Source organism: Topomyia yanbarensis, chromosome 2 (assembly GCF_030247195.1).
Source record: "Topomyia yanbarensis strain Yona2022 chromosome 2, ASM3024719v1, whole genome shotgun sequence".
In the NCBI taxonomy this organism is placed as follows: Eukaryota; Metazoa; Arthropoda; class Insecta; order Diptera; family Culicidae; genus Topomyia; species Topomyia yanbarensis.
In genome coordinates, this window is record NC_080671.1 from 199,847,296 (window position 1) to 199,870,489 (window position 23,194).

Below are 23,194 nucleotides of genomic sequence, written 5' to 3' on the forward strand. Positions count from 1 at the left end.
ATTAGCACCTCATTCAACGGAATACTCAGTCAGCACCAGCATCATACTCGTAGTGTAACGAAAAATATAATAATTGTAGAAAAAGAAAGAATGTAATGGAGGTGCTGGCCGATTTTTTTTAAACGGGTTACTGTGAGGTATATAAATAATACGACACGCAACTTATGTTTTTAGATTAGGTATTCAAATTACAAATAAAATTGTATAACTAGATACTAATTTAAATTTTCAAATAATAAATATTGTCAAATCAAAATCTTCGAGCAAATTTGCATTCAATTTTTTATGACATGCATACTCAAAGAGAAAGGAAGTAGATTCTCTTACTAATCTGGTCATGAACATATTTGCCCACACATGGACAAAATGTATATGTATCATGAAACTAACTCCTTAGTGCTAAATTGGTCGGTGTTAAGTCAGACCGAACTAAGTCTGTGGACTAAGTTTCTTCAGTTACATTCGACTTATGCCAAATATGTAATATGTAACAAGAAGCAAGAATTATGCCAAAAATTAATTTCCAATCATAACGTGAAGGATGCTGCGATTCTAACTTTAAGCTCGTGTTTCTCGAAATCAATACATTGTCACTTAGTCCGGTCTGACTTAACGCCGGAATACTAGCAGGAATAAAACGCCAACATATTATGATGTATATATTTTCGATAAGGGATCGATGGATTTATCAGGTTGCCTTCGTTGCTTTCTTATTATTTAATTCTGCAAATAAAAGGAATGCTAAAATTTCGAATCTCAAAAACATCAAATTTGCATTACATTGCTATTGAAATCGAATATGTTAGGTATTCTTAATAACAATAAAATCAAATGGCGGGAGTTTACAAACCAAATACTTTCGAAAAATCAATCAGTCGTAACGTTTATTAAATGTTTAGAATAAAAGGGTGATGCATGACCAAATTTTGTCTATTGTTACTGAATTGATATTTTAATTTCCTGATAAAAGGAAAATAAAGAGTCAACAGGAAAAGGCATGGCAAAAATTTCTTTCTGTTATAATATAAAGTTGGCAGAAACCCTTGCGATATCTGTACAATTTTTCCTGCCAAGTTGGCAGGAAAAGGCGGGCCCTTGTTTGCTTTTCTTGCTAGATTGTGTGAAGTTAGCAGGGAAAGGCGGGCCATACTGTTGTTTTCCTTGCTAGATTGTGTAAAGTTAGCAGAAAAAGGCGGGGCATATATTACTTTTTCCTGCTAGAATGTGTGAAGTTAGCGGGAAAAGGCGGACCATATATTACTTTTTCCTGCTAGAATGTGTGAAGTTAGCGGGAAAAGGCGGAGCATACATTACTTTTTCCTGCTAGAATTTGTGAAGTTAGCGGGAAAAGGCGGAGCGTATATTACTTTTTCCTGCTAGAATGTGTGAAGTTAGCGGGAAAAGGCGTGGCTTTGTAGTGTAATTTTTGACATGTAGGTGGCGCAGCGATTGTTTTTCCTGCTGGCCTTTTTTCCCCGCTGTGTTGATTCCAGTCTTTCATTCCCGTCTCTTTTGCTGTAATTCTCGACGAACATATGATTACGGCCTAAAAGCCAACCGTCAAAATCCACTTTGAATGGAAATTCCAGACAAACCGTTACTAGTCGAACACAGCTCACAACAGTTTATGAAAGAGAAAACTTTTCTCTTTCGTTTACTACCAACATCTGTGATTGGCGTGTAACGGTTTGTCCGGAATTTCCATTCAAAGTGGATTTTGACAGTTGGCTTTTAGGCCGTAATCATATGTTTGTCGAGAATTTTCATGCATTTTCTAGCATATACTTCTAGTAAATATTCAATGAGTGGATAGACCGAATACGTCCAATGCACAAAATTTGCAGCAGAAGAAACGAGAGGCAGATCAAAAAGTATGATATCGGTGATTAAAAAAAAGTTCTGCGTATGCCTGGTCCAGACATTTACAGACTTTTAAAACAGTAATAAACTGATCGATTTTCTTCAGAAAATAATAGATGTGTCCCAGCATGCAAAGAATTACGAATCAAATACCGTTCATACACTGAAAAAAATCCAAACGTTAATTCTATTTGCTTCAAAACGCTTAAAATTCATATGAAGAAGAAATGCTATTGTTATCACGCGCACACATAGCTTCAATGTGTCAACTGTATAAACTATGTATGCACACACATAAGTTATATGTGCATATTGTTATAGAGTGGGGTTTTATGTGTCTAATAGTTATGAAATGTGAATGTAAGATTAATATTTCTTGTAAATACACACATTAGGTTTATGTGCCAGCAAATAGTGTCTATATGCCTCCGTTAATTGCAAAAATCTATGTGTAAAATCAATAGGCATAACGTTTACTTTTTTTTGAGTGTACTTTCACCATTTAGATTTTTTTTAAGAAATTTAGAACTTAATCTTTCACGGAATCTTTTTGGTCTTTTTCGGAGTAACGAACCAATGATCTCTAAATGCGCAGGTATCCTTCTGTTGATCAACAGCATGCGGCAGCTGTTCAAATCGTAAAATTATTTCCACAACTTAGTAATACGCGAGTCACACCAACTGCTCCTGATGAGGTTTGTTATTCTATGCTTATTTAATTTCTCTAATATAATTATAATTATTTTCATGCTAGTCATTTTTCTTTTGGCGCAACGGAGGCAAGGAAAAGGGTGCTCATACTGGCATGATATTTCATCGCATCCGGAATGTCATCAAACAGCTACCTGCAGAAAAACATAAATATAATCGAGGAACTATGCCTGTAGAAGAGTCCGTTTCAACTGAACTTGTAGAGCGGGCTCAATTGCTCCGAGTAATGCTTGCATCGGCATCAGTAGCAGAACATATTTGTGATGAAATGGACCGATGCTTTCCAGTCCTCAAACTGTTATTAAAAGAAAAGAAACCCGTTAATGATATCTTGGATATGTTTCCACACCTGTGTTCATATGAAGGATTGGTGGTAACATGTTTATTTTTTATTATTTACTATTTCACTTTATGGTATTCACGGAACATATGAATATTTATATCATATCACTTTTTCTAGATTCGTCAAATGTTTGAGAGATTGTATCCTAACAGAACAGAAGGTCTCAAAATCGAGGATGTCTTCTCTCAGTGTCTATCTTATTCACCGTCCAGATTCTCTAGAGTAGAAGATGGTGAGATATAATTTTTTTTAATTTAGCTCAAAGGTCTGTCATAAAATTTTAAATTTGTAAAACTATTCACAGATCACATTCGAGGATGCTTGAGAATAATTTCTCATATGCCAATTCGCGGACAAAAAAGAACGCTGGTAGGCTGTCCAACTGTAGGCGAAGAACATTCGGCTTCAATTTTAATTCGTTGGATTGGGGTAAATGCAATATAATATACATAAGGTTAGATGTAATGATTTTATATCATCATTAGGAGTGCTTAGATACATACGTGGCATCCCCCGCAACTGATTCCAAACTACACATGGTGTGCGTAGCAAGCCCGATGAAAAGAGGAAATTATGCCGTCATTTGTGAGAAAAAAGTTATATTCGAGACTAACAATTCTATTCATGCAGTGGAAATTTTATTCAAATGCCACGCAGTTCTCGGAGTGGAGGTGCCACCTAATTTTAGAATGTTTTGGGACTTTCTGGCATGTGCCATATATAATATAATTCCGCACAGTCAGAGGACAACTGTGAATAGACTCGTCCAAACTTTTATTGAAGTTTCCTGCGCACGTATTGACAACAAATAAAAGGACAACTTTTTTATACAATACTTACTAAAAACCATAAAATTTAATAAACAGAAGTTTCTTTAATTATTATTGTAAAAATATTCCATAAGAAAAGAAAGACTGCATTGTGTTGTATCCAAAACAAAATTTTGACGGCCAATTTCTTCACTGGATGTAAACCGGTTTAGTTCCAGTTCAAATGCAACAATTAGGCAATCCATGACACGTTTCTGATCAGCTGATTATTCCTTGTTTACTTCTTCTGACGTTACTCCGAGGGGTGCGACGTCCAACAATATCGCTGATTCGATCCAACATCAAACGAAGCGGACTAACGAAAGATGTTTGTCCGACGAGTTTTTCTGTTCGCAGGAGTAGTTCTGTTGACAGAACCCACCGCTGAATTGTCAAACAAACGTCTAATGGATTGCCTAATCGATCATGAACCAATTTAAATAGGAATCGGTTGTTGCATTTCTTCTTACAGAAACCATTCAGAATTGCAAGTCATAATCCGGATGTTTCTCAGTAAAGTTCAGTCAGAAATGAGCCGGAATTCCGGCTGGCTCCAGTCAGTACTCCGGCTCCAGTGACACAACCTATTCTAACTAGAATCGGTTGTGTCACTGGAGCCGGAATACTGACTGGAAACAGCTGGAATTCCGGCTCATTTCCGGCTGAACTTTACTGGGTTTTAATGAAATATTGCACTCATAAATTGGGTAATATTCTACCCAAAAACTGAGGAATTACAACTGGCTTTGTTGTCTACTCAAAAATTGGGTAAGCTTCTGCTCATAATATGAGTAAAAATCGATCAATTTTTGGTTTTGTTGAAGTTCTACTGAACCCAAAATTTGAGTAATGTTCAACTCAAAGTCTGCGTAATAATTACTTAATTTTTGGTTTTGTTAAATTTGTACTGAACTCAAAATTTGAGCAATGTTGAACTCAAAATCTGAGTACTAGTGAAGCACTTTTGGGTTTAGTGTAGATAATATTGTACTCAAAAACCGAGTAATAATTACTCAGTATTTGGTTCAGGCTGGCTTACTCAAATTTGAGTAACTCCGGAATTACTCAATTTAAGGGTTGTTCCACTTTATCTGGAAATGGGTGGGATTAAACTCATTTTTGAGTAACTTTTTACGAGCGTGCAGTTTACCATCAACATGGCGTTTGTCATAAGATGGCCCAACACCGATCATTTCGAATAAATTCATAAGACCTTTGTTCCTTAGTGAAATTGGTTTTATTATTATTTGCTGATTGCTTTTGAATTATTTTTATCTATAGTACAATATTTTGTTAGAAATTACATTTTCATTCTCTAAAGCTATGATACTAAAGTTTTTTTAGTCTCTGATAAAGTGCAAATGCTTGGAAGATTTTATACATAATAGTACCTTGAAATATGATAAAATAAATAATTCATCGTCTAAATTAACCATTGTTGGATAAATCGTGCAATGTGCAATGGTGAACAATTTTGGTGTACAATAGGTAACCATAAAATTATAAGTTAATTTATAACCAAAGGATTTTTTTTTGCTTTTATACAATAATTCTTATTTATTATATCGTGGAGGAACGTAATTAGGCCGGACTTTGACAAAGGAGCAAGAACGATATCAAAACAATAAGTTCTCTATAACATAAATAACAATGCACAATGAAAAATGCTGCGACAGCAGAGCGGTCATATTGACGTAGCTTTCAACTGTTTGATCATAGATATTTAGCACTTTCTATATTAGCAATCTCAGATTATTTACTGTTTGCGATATAGGTTTTACGCAAAAAAACTGGGAATGAATGTAAATGTTGTACTGTAGCGTGATATTATAGTGGCTGTACTGGGACTGAGTTTAAATGAAATGAATTACACCTTTCCGTATGCTATACACTTGTTAATTCTATATGGCCTGTCTAAACAAAGTGAGATTTTGGTGATTGCTACTTAACATAAAACTCATTTCTCAGTAGTGTGGCATATATATTTGTAAATTATTCAATGTAGCTAGAACCAGTCAAGCCATTTAATTGTGATTTTTATTGTGGTTTAAAATTGAGAATCGTTTCTCTCCCATCAGGCAAAGGTGTAAAGTTGCTATAATATAAAAATATTGGAGTATATGTCTTACCTTTCATGCTTCGATTTATACTACCCTCTGATTTGGGTATTTTCTACTTATCACATGTCATCGACTCTCGATCAACAACCATACCCATTTGATTCCCGTTGTGCTTTTTGTTTGAAAAATTAGCAGCCATTTAAGCACACCATTAGTGGGGATAGTCGTCATCATCGGATACGGCTGGTCCACTGTTGTTACTCCCGATACAGCAAAATCGGTTAGTGTTTGCGCTGAGATTAACACCTTTCGTCAAATCTATCGTATCATGACCTTGAGCGCGCAGTTCTCGCTCCGTGCACTTTTCTAGCTTTTGCCATTGTTTTACTGCCAAGGCAAATGCTTCATACACGTTCACCGATGTTTTGGCCGATGTTTCAATGAAAGCCGCTACATGATGCTCCTGGCACCATTCCGACACTTCTTCGGTTGTAACCTGGCGTTTAGCCGGTGCAATGTCATTTTTAGTTCCCACCACGATGAACGGAAAACGATCAGCCTTGACGTCATAGTACTTAAGGAATTCCTCACGCCATTGTATCAGTGCTCTGAAACTGGCCTTGTCGTCTACGGCGTAGGCTAACAGGCAAATGTCCGAGCCCCGATAGAACGGAGTTCGCAGTGCTTTGAAACGCTCCTGACCGGCGGTGTCCCATATCTGAAATGAAATGAAGACATCAAATTTTAGGTTATCAATTCTACACTAAGGCCAAAAATCGACATTGGAAAGAAACTGTCTCCAAAAACACAGCATGCGTATAGAGTGTCAGGATCAGCGGTCATCTTAATCTAAAACATTTTGACATATATACCCATTAAACTGAAGTAATGAAACTAAACTGTACTGCGATTGGTACAAAAAAATTGCTTAATATTTGATATTTTCTAAATTGAATACATATTTATATTTGATATTTTCTAAACTGCCGCTATAAGCATAACTGTCCCATGTGCTATGGGATTTCCTGTACACATGAAACAGTTATGCGTATAGCGGCAGTAGATTGAATATTTATATTTATCTATAAACCGAATAGCCCCATAATGTACAAATTCGCATTATTTATTGCTATTTTTATTTTTGGAATTTAGAATATTATTAGCAGAGGACAACAACGCCAAGGCAAATCATAACCGATTAAGACATTTTCTTAGAACATTTAGGTGACATAAACTCAATATTTTTTTTCACTGTGTGGAAAAGAGCAAATCCAAATTTCCGAAAACTTGTCGCTGTGCTGAGGAATTGGAAGTAAGTTTCAATAGAATGCTAACAATATGGATTCTTGGAATTGTCTCAGAATGTTGTTTCTTCCTTCAAACAGACATTCACGGTCTCACGAGAACGATAAGAAAATGTCTTTCGAAGTAATTCCCAGAATTTCAAAATTCGAAAAGTGCGTTTAGAAATTAGAATTAAGAAAAGTAAAGAAACCATTTACAAGTGAGTGAGTTAGGGGCCGCCAAATAACCTTCGTTTTTGACCCCCTCCTCGCACTCTGTAGACAAGCGTGGACAATTCCTGTACCCCTATCCCCTCCTTATGATCTCCACGTGGACTTTCTAAAAAAAATCAAGTAGTTCCAAAAAATTCCAATGTGTTAGACTGCCATGATGCTGAAGGATTTAATGAAAATCGTTCGAACTTCAACCACTGAATGTAATACACTCCTTTAGTCTTTTGTGACATTTCCATGAAAACATCTCATTTCTAAAATACATCACGATCTTTTATATATACGTTTTAAAGATTCATCATAATAACACAAAATTGAAGTAACCTAGGGATTCGTCAATTGGCTCGTAATTTCAACCACAACATTTCAAATCCAAAATTAGTGGGCAAATCCCACTAATTTTGGTTAAAACCAAGTTATAGAAGATCGAATCAAGTGGTTCAGGCAAACATTTGATCTAGGATTTTATTTCCCTCTGAGTTTTTCTCAATAAAAGTTTCCATCGATGTTTTCGGTGTGGGAGTTCTCGTGACCCCTACCCACCCCTACTTTGTCTACGTGGTATATGGATGGCCCCTTATAAGTAATCCAGTTTTAATACTTATGAGCTTCTCATTGTGCCCTTCTTTTCTGCATATTTAATATAATTCCGCCAATAATCGCAAGTCAGTCCCTATCTACATGGGATTGAGTTGCGATTAAAGGCTGTATATTTGAATTCCAATTTTCAGCAACGAATAAGCAACCAAATTATAAGTACGCATTTACGTTGAAATGCCTTGGGAGACTTCGTTGTAATATTTTTTTGTAAACCAAGGCACAATTTTGAATTACTTTTTGACTTTGAAGACCGTGCTGCTGAGTTAATTGAGAGAACGTGTGCGCATGTCTAGCTTTACTGTCTGAATATCGATAATTATTGGAAGATAATAGTAATCTAATAGTGCTTACCTGTAAAGTATATCTGTCGCTTCCAACCTGGATATCTTTGTTCAAAAATTCAACTCCAATAGTGTGAAAACTGTTGGCATCAAAAAAGTTGGACACAAAACGATTCATGAGGCAACTTTTTCCAACCCCGCCGTCGCCTAGAGTAAACACAATTTGCCATTAGAATGGAATAATATCTTGAATAGTGAAATGATGTCTAAAAAACTAAATGTAATTTGTAATTTATTGTCAACTATTGTACACGGTAACCTGTCGTTATATTAACATTGATTCAGGTCAAGGCAAAATAAAGGATAATATGACAGTGGAAAACAATGTGTACAACAAACGTAGAAGTATAGATTAGTTGCTTATTCTCCTAACAGCTTTCTTGAAGCTTGTTGCTGAAGGCATCGATTTAACGGCGAGCGGCAGACGATTCCACAGAGAAGCACCTTCTATCAGCACGCTTCTCCTGGTGTTCGATGTATGTTGTGGAATTACGAAGGTTTTGGCTCGCTCCTCTTCCTCGCTGCAGATGCTATTGTAGATATTCGGGGAGCTGTCCGTGGTAGCCCTGCCACATGAAACAACAGACTCGAAGTTGGAAGCATTGATGGAAGTCGCATCCCATAATTGTATTTCTGAGTTAGGGATCCAAATTTAAAAAGAAAGTCCACCACCCATTTAATTCGATTTAACCTACGCGTAAATCGTGCAGGATTTGTTTGACACCATTTAGCACATTTTATTTACTCACCCAAAATCACCACTTTCAGCAATACATTTTTGCTCGGTGGTCGCATATTCGTCATTTTGCAGTCTTGTAGCTAGTTATCCACTTTGAAAACTAATAGGTACACTTCACAACTGTAATTGCTACCTACTTGAAATTTCAGTTTATTTTGAATTAAAGCCACTATCTCTTTGTTCAAATGCGCATAAAATTGAAACATAAACACAAGACACTGCCTTACATACCCTATGAACAGCCCAAGGTTGGTGAGCCAAAGCTGCCTCTGACCTAATCAATCCAACTACAGCAGTGAATAATCGATCTAGCGCGACTATACCTCCAGACACTTCTGGCTAATGATCGAAAGCAAAACACAAACCGTTGGCTACCAAAAATTGCATTATTTCTTTCGATATTGTAGATTGTTTGCGATTTTACGCAGATAGATAGCTCACTTAACATCAGCTTTTTCTCCTTTGGCTATACATGAATGAATAACTGACTGACTGATGAATGAATAACGAATTGTAAATAATTATAACGGTAGGCACGCATCAAATGACATTCACTTTGATGTATATTTATGCACGCTCAATTAAAAGTAAGTGAGTGAAATGTTATAAAAATACACAAGTATTCTTCGACAAACTTTTGCTTAGAGCGTAAAAGCTATCTGTTCAAAATCAATTTGAGGAAAAATTTGGGGGAAACCTAGGGAGAAACCATTTGTTCACAAGCATAAATGGATAATTCCTCTTATTGTTTTTCTCAATTTTTCATATTGTAATTTACGACGTCAGCATTTCATAAGGCATCCCGAATAGAAATGTACAGTAACAAAACCATGATTTTCACTGTGACAGTACAGTAATTTTACAATAATTTACAGTAAGTTTTAGTGTTATGCTACAATACAAAAACAATAAACTTTAACGTTTTTACAGTAAATTTCAATGTACAATCGACTTTTACAGTGAAAAAGGGGGGTGATTATGTATCTTAACATTAAAAAAATCAATTTTTCTTCATACATTTTTTTCTCGAATACAGTAAAATTTAATGTGAATGCACTGTATCAGTTTTTTGCTGAACAGTGAAATTTATTGTTACATGAAATTTTATTGTAAATCTACTGTGAGAACTTGGCATCGAACAATGTTGAAACTGTAATAACTATAATATTTATTGTTTTATGATTGTTTGTAGGGTAGATGCTAATGTAAAATTCTATCCGGGATTATATACAATATGCTCATGTTGAGAAAATGGCGTCTGAAAAATTACCTCGTACTTTATATTCCCATTTATGACCAGGACCTTGATTTAAGGACTAAACAACTCAATGCCGTGTTAAATTAACCATTTTTCCGGTATATTATTCCAGATTTATTAAAAAAAATTGCATTTTGAACGATTTTTGCAGATAAATGTTTTGGTTCTTTTTGAAACATCGCACTGGTTTTGTGCCCTCTCCCATAATCCCTTATAGTGCATGCGGGTGAGCCCTTTCGTTTACAGCAAATGATTACGTGACGTTTATTTTGATCCCTTTCTTGGTGTTGTGATGTTTTTGTTCCCTTTTCAAGTATAGTCTTTTTCATTAAGAAAAGGGGGGGAAGTGAAAGGGAACATAATCAAAACAAGTTATTTTGCTTATATGCCTTTTCGATAATCTATTATTTCGCCAACAGCCAGGCTTCATATTCGGCTTATTTAAGGTGTGTATAAAGCTTTGTTAGTGTCCATTTCAAGTAAGTATTAACCGGAATTGTTTACGTTTTGTTTATCGGCCCATTTGAAATGTTCTCGTCGAATAAAGATATACTGCAAGTTGCTTCCATAATTTGGGGCATTGTTTTCCACTGAAAACAATAACCCAAATGATGGAAGCAACTTCACAATTTCGCGAATATCCAGCATATTAAGTGCCATAATGGCGGTCTAAGTTGTTCAGTTCGTAATAATTGTCCTTTTTTGACAATAATCGTTTACGCCAGCTTAACAGCAACGTCCAGTTGAAGATGTCAGGCGTTCATTGTATAAACATCCAACGCATTGGACTAACGTAGGATGACTTAATCTTACTGGGCGGTTGACGTAAACGATTATTGTCAAAAATGGGCCTTTAAACGTATTACAAACTGAACAATTTAGACCGCCATTATGGCACGTAAAAAGCTGGATACCCAAGTAACCAATAAGCATTATAACGTAGCCTAATATCTGCTTTAGATCCACATATAAAGCTGTCTTAAAGAGCCGTGAAGCCCTAATTACTGATATAATGCTGGTATTATGCCAGAAAAGGCGAAATATAGTGCTATTACTGTGCAGAGATTGACAGCTCGTTTCTGCAGTACTAATGCTATTATATAGCACCAGCGTACAACTCTCAAATTTGAAAACCTTATATTGACACTACTAATGCTACTAAAATCCTTCAGTTGGTTGTCATTGTCCGCCATGGTTTTAAGACCATTTCTCATGTCTCATGTATGATGAACAAAAAGCAACAAAAAAAATAAAATAAAATGTTCTGTTGAAAACCGTAATTGACTGTCTTCTAATGCATTGTAATGAATATTCTTAATGGGTTTTCGTTCTCACATGATATTAATGTTTTACGAAAATTACCTTTAGTAAGTCTCGAACTGGGGTACCTTACCTCGTTCACGGTAAGTGCGCTGCGTTTGCTGCCTGGACTATATTGCATATGTTCGATTGAAATGAAATATGCCGAATATAATCTTCCAGAAGAGTTGCATAACGAATAAACCCACAGCATTAGAATAGCATTATATCGACTTTCTATTTGCTCTATAACGGCTTTAAATGCACATGTAAAGCTTAGATGCTTTAAATATCCTTGAAGGATGTATGCATTATATCAGCTTTATATACGCATATAGAGCAAGCGATAATGCTATATGTCGGCTGTGCAGTTATGCATGATCGATTCTAATATAGAGCTTTACTGCATTGTTAATGCTGTAATGGAGTTTCAATGCAACATTAGTGCAAATGTATAGTCAATATAGTGCAATGGCTTAATGCTTATGGTTACTTGGATAGCGTTACGTACTTTACCGACGCTATCAAATGAATAGGACAAAATAGAACCTTACAATCTTTGCTATTTTCCGCACTGTCTAAAAACATTAAACGTAAATTTTATGATGCCGCTTTATCTAATTGAACTTTTTCCGCTATAGAGCAAAGAGCACAATTTGTTGTGAGTTCCTCCCTTGTTCTTGGGCTTGGCAAATCGGAATTAGCTAGTACTGATTATTATAACTGTTATATTTTTAACCATAACCATAAGGAATAAAAACTTACCATATCACATATGGTTTAAACTACCATACATGATATGACCTTTTTCATATATATTTACTATTTTGAGTTGTAAATATAAAGCCCAACAGAACGAAGCAAACATCATTTGCGTTCATGTTTTTCATCTTGTAATACTCTACAATATTTTGCTTAATTATTTTATCAGCCTGTTAGCTTTTACGATCTACAAATTGCGCTTCAAGAAGTTTTTTAAAACGCTTCATAATACAGTCGTGATTCGCTGGTTGGACACTTTTTAACTGGACCGCTTTTTAGTTGGACCTCCGCTAGTTAGACCATTGTCCAACTAAAAAGCATCTGAATGTCCAAATCTTATGTCAAATTTACTTTGACAATCAATCTGACAATTATTAGAGATGCGAATAGATGCAATCACACTGCTAACGTCTCCTTTGGAGAGTTTTTGACATCTGTCAGTCGGTCCAACTAACGAATCAAATTCGTTAGTTGAACAGAGGTGTGGCCCAACCAGCGAATCACGACTGTATAATACGCCATAAGGCTCAGAAAACTGACAAAGGAAATTTTTCAATGTGTGTAATAATATAATACGCTATAAGGCTCAGAAAATTGGCATAAAGGAAATTTTTCAATGTGTGTAAGAAATAAAGATCTCGTTTTGAAAGACTCCAACAAGTTGGAACTTAGCACAAGGCGCTAACTTCGGCCTTTATACGGTTACTATGATGATTCACTATTGCGAACCTGTGTGCACTGCCATTGCACACAGGTTCGCAATAGTGAATCATCATGTTTTCATTTAAATACTCACACAGGTTTTTCATGGGAGTCTTTGATTTAGCTTAGATGTCTGTTCTCTTTGACTTAAAGTAATCTTGATATAAGCTAGAATAAACTTTCCTAAAAACATGTGTAAACATTTAAATGAAAATGCGTTCCGTTGCCAACCGGCGTCGGTGGTAAAACATGATGATGAGTTATGTTCTATCAACGACCATGCGGTAGACTTGGGTGCAACGCCCAACTGTTGAAACAGAAATTGTTGTTTACAGTTCCTGTAAAAACATAAAAATTATCAGGTTTAATATCTAGATATTGTTTTATTCTGACAAAACTGTTTTTTCTCCGCTCAACAGTGTATATAAACAAATTTTGTTCGTTTTATAAGAAACGGAATGGAAAATTTCTTTTTCTTTGCCCGCCACTCAATAAACTTTAGCGTTGATTCAGTGATAGAAGAAAATATAACGCATTAATTATTTAAATATTTACTTACAGAAAATTCCGAAATAATTAAGTACGGTAAACTTTGCTTCTGCTGTAGAAATCGGCTCCATTTCATGCGCGTCGATAAAACATTCTCCACCAGAAGCAACTTTGCAGTGTCAAATGGAAATTAACAATGTAATGAAGCATTGTTTTAAATTGACAGGTGACTTGTGATGCATTTAAAAAAATCAGCGAAATTTAATGAATTTCTTTCCATCAAAATAGAAATTAATAATGTATTTGGCTTTGCGTATTTGACGTCAAAACCCTACAAAAATCTAGCCCTACATTCAACAAAACGTCGAACAAAGTGGAACAGCCTAGGACGTTTTGTCAAACAAACGATACGATAGAGTGCAAAGTTGATACAAAATTGGAAATTAAATGCATTTTTTTCGAATTTGATGCAAAGTTGTTATACATTCTTAGAGTGATCTGCCCCTAGGCCTGCCTAGTACTATAATTTTCCGTTCTAAGTTTATAACTGATTCGCTCTCTAGGGGAAGATCACTCTAGAAATGTATAACAAATTTGCATCAAATTAGAAAAATGGCATTTAATTTCTATTTTTGCATCAACTTTACACCCCCTCGCAGAAAAGTTTGTTTAACAAACGTCCTACGCTAATTTACTTTGTTCGACGTTTTGTTGAATATACGGCTACTTTTTGGTAGTGTTTTGACGTCTTACACGCAACGCAAAATATATTGCACGCAACGCAAAATACATTTTGAATTTCTATTTTGATGGAGAGAAATGCATTTAATTTAGCTGATTTTTTAAAATGCATCACAAGTGATCTGCCCCTAGTTCGCTCTCGAATACCTGTCCGTCTTTCATGACTTTCGTTTATCTTAGTCTTAAATTTGCCAGAAATACCCATCAAAATCGATACTGTAGAACCTAACGAATTTGATTCGCTAGTTGGACCGAAAATGCATATGCTCTCATCTCTAATTAATGTCCGTTTGATTGTCAAAGTGAATTTGACACGAGGTTTTGACATTCAGATTCTTTTTAGTTGGACAATGGTCCAACTAGCCGAGGTCCAGCTAAAAATCGGTTCAGTTAAAAAGTTTCCAAACGGCGAATAATTAAATCCAGCAATGAGAATAAGGCAAAACAAACAGTTCCAAATATTTGAAATATAGCGCTAAATATAATCCTCTTCCAAGCACGTTGTCTGGTTATTTGCGACCATTTCTATCAACAAAAAAAGACTCGCCGAGAACGGTTGCTAACATTTAATGAAAAAGCTATGTTTTCTGTTTCGCCTACTGCTGTGATTTATAATCGGCGAGTACACTGAGCAAAATTTGCTTTGAATTTCCATAAAAATGTCTTATGACTTTCAGACATAAGGATTTTAAATGGATTTTATAAGTTTGTCTTATGATTTGGAGGAGAAATTTTCCAAATCCATCTCTTATTATTTTCATAAGACAGTTTTATGAAATTTATGAAAATGTCCGAATGAACGCCATAGGTGCCCTTTTTTGAAAATTGCTGATATTTATACGCAGAAAATATAGTAGAAATAATGATTTCCATAGAACAGTCTTATGAAATTCATTACAATGTTCGAATGAATGTCATAAGTTTTTTTTATGGATATTATTATACATTTATATAAAAAATAGAACATGGCTGACATTTCTCGAGCATTTTAGTAGACAAAAAATCAACAGTAAAAATCAACCTTTAGAGGATATTAGGTTTTACACCAACCGACATAACCCCAAAATGAGCCGGATGAACTTCGTTTAACAATTTTCGGTGGTTTGTTTACATGGGAGTACGTGAGTTTGAAATTAACAGATGGGAACCCGTTGCACTCGAACTCACGCAACTGACAAAGTAAACAAACCACCGAGAATTGTAAAACATGAACGTCATTCATAATGAGTTCATTAGTGTGGTCATCTTGTTGAACTAAATTCGGGACAAATGAACCGCCAAGTGTAGATCCCTTCAGAAGATTGAAGAGAAAACTCATTAAATGGTAAAATTTCTACATTGAGATAGGGTAACAGGGGTATTTTGGACCGCTTTAGGAAGTCATGAGAAAAAACTTGAAAAAATACGGTTTGGCTACGTAATCTGGATCATTTCATAGGCTAATATGTACGGCATTATGATTTTTTTTGGATATGTAGTGTTCTAAATAGTCAAATAAATCTTAATAATTGGGAAAAATGACAAATCGTGAAAGCACATTTTTCTTATTTTGGACCCATCAACTTTATTTTGGACCGTAAACAAAGCATATTTTGGACCATCGATTTTCCTTTGTACCATTGCTGTAAACATATTTTGGACCGATATCGAAACAGATTTTGGACCATCTAAATGTTCACATATCTCACTTTGTATGATGAATTTGTACATGATTGACTAAGAAGTGCTTTTCTGGGAACAAAAAGTGAACTTTTTTTTAATGCAGAGTAGATATGCAAAGAGGTGTCAGAGTTAATTGGGAGCATGGCGATAATATGTTATCCTTTGTAAATAGCTAACATATTTTGGACATACCCAAAATAACAATTTTCATACATCTGATTGCTTTTTTCAATCTAAAATCGATTTCTTATGTATTTTATAAAGATAATAATGATGTTTGCATGATTGAAATGTATGCACTTTATAAATAATAACTCTTCGATGTTGGTGACAATAATGCCACCTCCTCCTGATTTTGGATCAGTTCAGCTGAAATGTGAAAACACGATTAAAAATTTTCAATTCAATGGTTCCTATTAAACCATCTGACTCAGAATACACCGGGAGTTGCTTTCTAGCATAATAATTTCAGTGTTACGTTTGCAATATTTCAATTTGTTATGAGCTTTAAATGGAAAAATGTACAAATCATCGTCAAGTGGTCCAAAATATGGTACTGGTCCAAAATACCCTCGTTACCCTATCTGACGTTTAAAATACGCACACTGAGATCTCGCATTTTTATACTACCGCCCTCCCCTTAAGCCCACAAGCGGTTTGTTTTCCTCCCAATTCGCAGTGCAAATTGTTTGTATTCCTCCCAATCTAAACGTCAAAGTGGCATAATACCAACGAAGCTGGATAAGTCTATAATGAGCAACGATTCGTCAATATTTCGTGGGAAACTGGGCTTAGACAACTGAATGATAATGATTGTTACTTCTCAAATGATTTTGATAATCATAAAATACGCGTCAAACCTAGGGGCAGATCACTCGAAGAATGTATAACAAATTTGCATCAAATTAGAAAAAATGCATTTAATTTCCATTTTTGCATCAGCTTTGCACTCCCTCGCAGAAAAGTTTGTTTAACAAACGTCCTACGCTGATCCACTTTGTTCGACGTTTTGTTAAATGTAGGGCTAGTTTTTCTGTAGGGTTTTGACGTCTTACACGCAACGCAAACAACATTGCACGCAACGCAAAAACATTGCACGCGACGCAGAATACATTATGAATTTCTATTTTGATGGAAATAAATGCATTTAATTTCGCTGATTTTTAAAAATGCATCACAAGTCATCTGCCCCTAGCGTCAGACACTAATTATATGCACAACTTATTTCATTTCAAATAATCGGATATCTTCTGTAAAAATCATAACCATGTAAACTGATTTAATGCTCATAGTAATTTATTCAATAACATAAAAAACAATTATTTAAAATTTTGTAGCAATTTGACAAAAATCTCACTTCTTTTGTTTGAAACAGCGGTAATAAAAAACAAAGAGAATAGGGAAAGAGACGAATAGTGTGAAGCCAAAAATACCTTATTGAGCAGACCAATCGTGCAATGTAAATAAACATTACACATGCCTGAGTTGGAGGAGATAAGTATTGTACATCTATTAAAAAAGAAATTTCAATTTTCGTCAGAATTTGGTTCAATCGGGATTTTAAGGTGCATTCCAGAGTATATGTATGAGTAAAAACAAGCTATAGAATTATTTGATCTCTTTGTTTCGAAATGCGCATCGTTTGATAAACAAATCCAACGATCGACATACGGTTTGTTTTCAAAATATAATAGAAGTCATTTAAAGTGCTGCCTGTGGAAGCGGTTGCCAAAATTCTAGTGTTGAAATCATCATAAAGGGAGTGTTGCCGTTTTGACTGATTTTCACTCTTCGTCTCTTTCCCTATTCTCTTTGATAAAAAAGTGCTGGCCTGAAACTATTAGCTTCTGGTTGGTCATAAGAAACAATTATGAACTTTTCACAAAAGTGACGTTTACGAAAAACAAAATACAATTTTATAGAATCAATAACAGATTTCATATGGGTTTCATAAGAAAAACTTATGAAATTCTTAAACGCATATATTGGAGCGAAGTCATAAGACTGTTTTATGAAATATATTATTTGTACGTCTATGGAGTGCATGAATAAAGATAAATGAATTCATAAGCCTGCCTATGACATTCTAAAGCGTTCAATGGCATCGTCAGAAGGCTGGTTCATATGTCGAGACTTATGAAATTCTCAGAAGCTTTTTGCTCGGTGTAATGGTTTGTCCGGAATTTTCTCCTCAAAGTGAATTTTGACAGAATGCTTTTCAAAAAATACGCGATATTGGCACAGTGACACGTTTATGAGGATCATAAAATAAGCATGTGAATTCCATAAAACGAACTTATGAAATGCATAAGCGATCAACGCAATCAAAATTGTGCAGGTTAATAAGTTGCGACTTATGAAATCCTTAAGTACACGCAGAAAAATTATGTGTTATTGAATCCAATAATTTATTGTTTATACTTCAAACAACCAACCTATTGGTCTGAAAACATTTTTTTTTTCACAACAGTAAATTTTTGCGTTCAATAAAACAGTTTTAATTTCAAGAATTTTGTTTTAATATTAAAAAAATATTAAAAATAGAGCAATATTTTTTATTGAAACAATAAATACACTTTATTGCATTGAATAAATGAATTTATTGTCTCCCGACCAATACTTTTATTTACTAAATTATTAGTCCATATTGTTATTGAATCTACTATTCTTTTTTCTGTTTGTAGGTTTGCTTCAGTGTCCTTTTTTAATCTGTCAAATAACGGTGGATCCTCCTATTTCGTTAACTGGGAAGCGGCTCTGTGTTGCGCAGGTGAATTATCTGGGCACCCTATTGACGGCGATGCTTATCTTATTTTGCTTTTTTTTTATTTACTATAATCAAAAACGATTTCAGAGGACAACATATTCCACTCATTCGAATCTAACATGTATTATTGTGTAGCTAGAATCGAACTGCGACAGTCTTATTTCATAACCGTATCAGCTTGTTGCTTGTTTAGCTAAAAACGATGGCAAAGAGTGATTCATTTGAAACGCATGATAGGTCCGTGATTTGGTTTGCAAGCTTGTGGACAAAGTTATTCGATTTTTTTTTGTTTACAGTTGGTTCAATTGGACAACATATTCTCATATGATGCTGCGAGCAATCGAAAGGTCAATTTTAGCACGTAAGTAATTCGAATTTTTTATAGAAAAGGTACAGCTTGTATTTCGCACCGTCATCATGATATTGCGATTCATTAAAATACAAACGAGTTATGTTGCTCAATCTTATCTCTGCCTCCCAAAGTATACTTAATGTATGGCATCTATCAAAATTGTTTCCTTTTGCACCATAATGTATTATTTTGAATTAACTATTTCTGTTAATGCTATGCGCAAATTTATTGTGCTTGTTCAAAAATTTTATTTAAGCTACTACAAGGATATTTTTCCTTGATCTGGCATAAGGTATACCTGCAAATGTAACGTTTCTTTCTTCAGATCTGCGACTTCCGTATCGAGGGACGTTCGTGGACATTGGACCATGCGTTGGAGAGGCTGACAAAATTTGGACAATTTCGATGAACAATGAAACGAAGCGCACGCCCATTCTCATGCTCCATGGTCTAGGTGCAGGCGTTGCTCTATGGGTGCTTAATCTGGATGAGATAGCCCAGCACAGACCACTTTATGCGATCGATGTCCTTGGATTTGGTAGAAGTTCTCGGCCAGTATTTGCGGACGATGCAATGGTAGCCGAAAAACAACTGGTGAAATCGATAGATGAATGGCGCAAAGAGATGGGATTGAAAAAAATGATCGTTCTCGGGCATTCTATGGGTGGGTTTTTAGCTGCTAGCTACGCGTTATCATATCCCGATCGGTAAGTAAAATTTGTTTATTTTCTAAAAGTGACAAAGGGGACGTCATCATATTTGTATTGTTAGTTGAACTCATAATTATTATTCATATTCCTGTCCTGTTCTCAATTTTTAAATCACCGATAATTGAGAGCAGAATATTTTCCTTTGAAGTGTTAAGCATAGGAAAATGTTTATTTTTTCTGGTATCTAAATATAATTTTGCTATGGAAACTAAAAAGATCTATAAAAGCATTTTTTGTGGTATTAAAAAATATTTAGGTATCTATTTTGTTTTCGAAATTATTAAGAAGTCAAGCCAATAGTGTAATAGAACATTGCTTGTTCACAAAGTAATCATTTCATGCTAATTTTGGGGATCTTGTCACATTCGTTCCCTTTGGTAATTCTGATCCCCAGCTTCACTGAATCTGATTTTATATAACTCCGGGACGTTTTTTTTATTTTATGATAATTTCTAAAATCTCCGGATTTTTGGAATACTTTAAACGCTAGGGATTTAGATAGCAAGATAAAGTATGGGTTTTCGGAGACATGAGGGAGCGATCTTTTAAGCCAGTGGTTTTCAACCAGGGTGAATTCATTACCACCCAGGGGTAAATTAGACTATTGTAGGGAGTGCATTATCCGGGATAAATTCAAACTTGTTATCCTAACATTGCCGTCGGAATTTTGTCTTTATATATTGTTTTAGTGTGTCAAGAATTGAGATACTGAGAGTCGAACAAGAATAGGTTTCTAATTGGAAAATTATGGTTTTTATTTAATTGAAAAAAATTTACATCATAAGGATCAATATTCGGAAAGGGGAAAATGGAACGGAAAAGGTTGAAAACAACTGATTTTTGCATTTGAAAATAATGAGAAGACATTATACGGCAGGCATAAATATCCGAAAAATATAAGTAACATATCTTTTGAGCCATTATGTTCTGATACCTAAGGATTCAATAAATCAATAACAAAAAGATTAACAACTTTCTATTTTCAGAGTGGAACACCTAATATTAGCTGACCCTTGGGGTTTTCCGGAGAAACCAACCGATCTAGAAAGCCGGTATAAAATCCCATGGTGGGCGAAACCGATAGTAGCATTAGCAAAATCAGGAAACCCTCTCTGGGTGGTTCGCTTCTTTGGGCCATTAGGATCATGGTTGATTGGCAAAACTAGAGGAGATATTATGAGAAAGTTTTCAGGAGTCGTGACTAACCAGGACGATATTCCGAACTATATTCATCAATGCAACGCACAAAAACCAACGTAACTATTTCTGAGACGTCCTACAGCTGCAAATTTGAATATTATACTTTGAATTCCTCATTTCAGTGGTGAGAGTGCATTCCATTCGATGATGCAAGATTTGGGTTGGGCCAAGAATCCCATGATAAAACGCATACCGGATTTAAAACACAATGTGCCTATAACGTTTTTGTATGGATCTCGGTCGTGGGTAGACAACTGTGCAGGAGATACAATCAGACAACTCCGTCAACAAAGTTATGTCAAGGTACACTCTATTGCGAATGCTGGTCATCATGTGTATGCAGACGATGCAAGCTCTTTCAACAGGTTGGTAAACGAAGCTTGTGCCATTTTTGACGTGGAACAAAAAAGGATTGAGGAGGTAGCTAAAATTCAGGAGAAAAGTACCACGTGACAGTAGGGATAAGCTTAGTTATTTCGAACTTAAATTATAGCTCGTCACATATCTTGACGATTTTCAGTTATTGAAGTAGTATTTTTGTTTATAATATTTATATTATAATTATCATATTGCATATATTTAAATTGAATAGATTTATGTTTGATTCATTTATCATTGGTAGCTCTATTACATTAGATTTTGAACAAATTGCTTGTCAAAAAGATTCGCCCTGGTGGCACGAAATAATATAAACAGACCAACAAATAAAAACGATGACCGAAAGAAATCCATGATAAAATGTTTAACATCAAACTAATGGATCCAATACACAATGCAATATTGACACGTTAGAAGTATTTTTCTGACTAAAATTATTATTGATATTCCACGCTTCCTTTAAAGCGTATAATACAAAAATGGCACTATAAAAACACCTACTAGCATTTAGACCACGACGTGTAGTCTTCTTCAGAGTTCATGTCAGTCTATCTGATATTGGCACTGAAGAACATTATCACCGACATTCTTGTTTACGACGAATGCGATAATCATTCGACAGTGGTTTGTATTCCCGTTTACGACAGAAAAATCGAATGGACTTATTATTCGCTCGAATCGCTTTCAAACGAATCTCGCGTTCGTCTTAAACAAGAAAATACGTCGTAGTTGAAAAACTAGTATCTGTTTTGAAGGTGATAAGAAGGTGCATTTTATTATGATTATTATTATTAAAGTGGAATTGGGGAGCATGGATTGCTTACCTATCCTTCCGGCCATCATATCGTATAGTAGATACACTTAAAATATGTGTACCTGCAAATGCGATATGATACCTGGTGCAGAAAGTGCACTAAATACATGGCAATCTTCTTTCATTTGATTGTCTGCTCAGGAAATCATTTTCCGTACCCAAATATCACATGTGACGCCAGTGATAAATTGAGAAAACCACGAGGATGGTGGAAGAGCAGTGGGTACAAGGCCAAGTGCTTCCTGGCTGGTACCAAAATGATAAGCATAGGGAAAGTAAGGGTTATGTTCAGGGTCTGGAAGGAGAGCATTTCGCATTTAATTTCATTTTTGTTTTGTCTTTTCATTTGTTTCTCTTGTTACAATATATGCAACTCGGTGCAAGAGAACGTGACGGCCAAGGAAAAGCCTGAAAGCCAATAGCCCAAACAGATTAGGAACAGGAAGGAGGACTACGAATAAGGAAACGAATAACAGATGAGAAATCGTTTACTTATTTATTATAAATACGATACTAATCACAATTATTTTGCTTTTATTTTGCTTTTCTTGTTTCATTTCAGCAAACCAAAATCTATACGGACTAGCACATACGAACAGTTACGCTTTGTAGGTTCTCATATTGACAGAGTCTAGATGGGCCGATGAACGTCTGCCAGGGTGTGGGCTGAGAAATGACAATGACACTGTACGAGATGGCACTGGGCCTGTAGCCTTCGAATGGCATGGTCCATTCTCATTGATTCGGAAGTCTTCTTGGCTGGTTAGTAGATATGTGCTCCTACTTGCAAGTTGATCAATTCGCTTGGGTGGAGGACATGTGGATCCTACTAGTTGTCGACTCTTTTGATCGTGAGTATGAGGCTAGTTCAGGAAAGGAGGGCAGGACTGGCACCTAAGAAATAGTTAATTATTCAGGACTTGTTCTTATGATTATTAAACTCGACCAAGCACACCGGCTCTCAGAAATGATAAGCAACCCTTTCGGGTCGTTGTGGTCTATTCGAGTCGAACCAGGCGAACATTCGGTTCGAGCAAACTTTATGGGGAATAGTGGATAAATATTTCTTATGCCTTTATT

General features: G+C 35.3%; 3 protein-coding genes across 6 annotated transcripts; 2 read left to right on the forward strand and 1 right to left on the reverse strand.

The window, feature by feature from the left end:
* Positions 1-2,358: 2,358 nt before the first annotated feature.
* LOC131679981 (uncharacterized) lies at positions 2,359-3,726 on the forward strand. Its single transcript, XM_058960722.1, has 5 exons — positions 2,359-2,555; positions 2,615-2,944; positions 3,032-3,146; positions 3,219-3,343; positions 3,400-3,726. The coding sequence occupies exons 1-5, from the start codon at positions 2,448-2,450 to the stop codon at positions 3,724-3,726; spliced, it is 1,005 nt and encodes a 334-aa protein (XP_058816705.1). The 5' UTR covers positions 2,359-2,447.
* Positions 3,727-4,942: 1,216 nt separating this feature from the next.
* Positions 4,943-9,485, reverse strand: LOC131682658 (ras-related protein Rab-9B). Of its 4 annotated transcripts, none has more exons than XM_058964320.1 (4): positions 9,212-9,484; positions 8,991-9,113; positions 8,252-8,388; positions 4,943-6,501 (listed from the first exon to the last, which is right to left on the reverse strand). In XM_058964320.1, exons 2-4 carry the CDS (start codon positions 9,043-9,045, stop codon positions 5,995-5,997), a joined length of 699 nt encoding a protein of 232 aa, XP_058820303.1. In that variant the 5' UTR covers positions 9,046-9,113; positions 9,212-9,484; the 3' UTR covers positions 4,943-5,994. The 4 variants fall into 4 exon arrangements, with proteins under 4 accessions (XP_058820303.1, XP_058820302.1, XP_058820304.1 ...); XM_058964319.1 differs by having other exon boundaries at positions 8,991-9,116; XM_058964321.1 differs by lacking the exon at positions 8,991-9,113 and having other exon boundaries at positions 9,212-9,485.
* Positions 9,486-18,718: 9,233 nt separating this feature from the next.
* Positions 18,719-21,693, forward strand: LOC131682654 ((Lyso)-N-acylphosphatidylethanolamine lipase). Its single transcript, XM_058964308.1, has 5 exons — positions 18,719-18,897; positions 18,957-19,021; positions 19,338-19,719; positions 20,709-20,978; positions 21,045-21,693. The coding sequence occupies exons 1-5, from the start codon at positions 18,863-18,865 to the stop codon at positions 21,373-21,375; spliced, it is 1,083 nt and encodes a 360-aa protein (XP_058820291.1). The 5' UTR covers positions 18,719-18,862; the 3' UTR covers positions 21,376-21,693.
* The last annotated feature ends 1,501 nt before the right edge of the window (positions 21,694-23,194 follow it).

Excerpts from the sequence above, each read along its gene's own strand:
- LOC131682654 (XM_058964308.1), top strand. The coding sequence starts at position 18,863 with ATGGCAAAGAGTGATTCATTTGAAACGCATGATAG. Across the intron at positions 19,022-19,337 it reads CGAAAGGTCAATTTTAGCAC|ATCTGCGACTTCCGTATCGA; the intron begins GTAAGTAATTCG and ends TTCTTTCTTCAG. Across the intron at positions 20,979-21,044 it reads TGCAACGCACAAAAACCAAC|TGGTGAGAGTGCATTCCATT; the intron begins GTAACTATTTCT and ends TCCTCATTTCAG.
- LOC131679981 (XM_058960722.1), top strand. The coding sequence starts at position 2,448 with ATGCGCAGGTATCCTTCTGTTGATCAACAGCATGCGGCAGCTGTTCAA. Across the intron at positions 3,147-3,218 it reads ATTCTCTAGAGTAGAAGATG|ATCACATTCGAGGATGCTTG; the intron begins GTGAGATATAAT and ends AACTATTCACAG. Across the intron at positions 3,344-3,399 it reads TTTTAATTCGTTGGATTGGG|GAGTGCTTAGATACATACGT; the intron begins GTAAATGCAATA and ends TATCATCATTAG.
- LOC131682658 (XM_058964320.1), bottom strand. The coding sequence starts at position 9,045 with ATGACGAATATGCGACCACCGAGCAAAAATGTATTGCTGAAAGTGGTG. Across the intron at positions 8,389-8,990 it reads GCTGAAAGTGGTGATTTTGG|GCGACGGCGGGGTTGGAAAA; the intron begins GTGAGTAAATAA and ends TGTTTACTCTAG. Across the intron at positions 6,502-8,251 it reads GCGACAGATATACTTTACAG|ATATGGGACACCGCCGGTCA; the intron begins GTAAGCACTATT and ends ATTTCATTTCAG.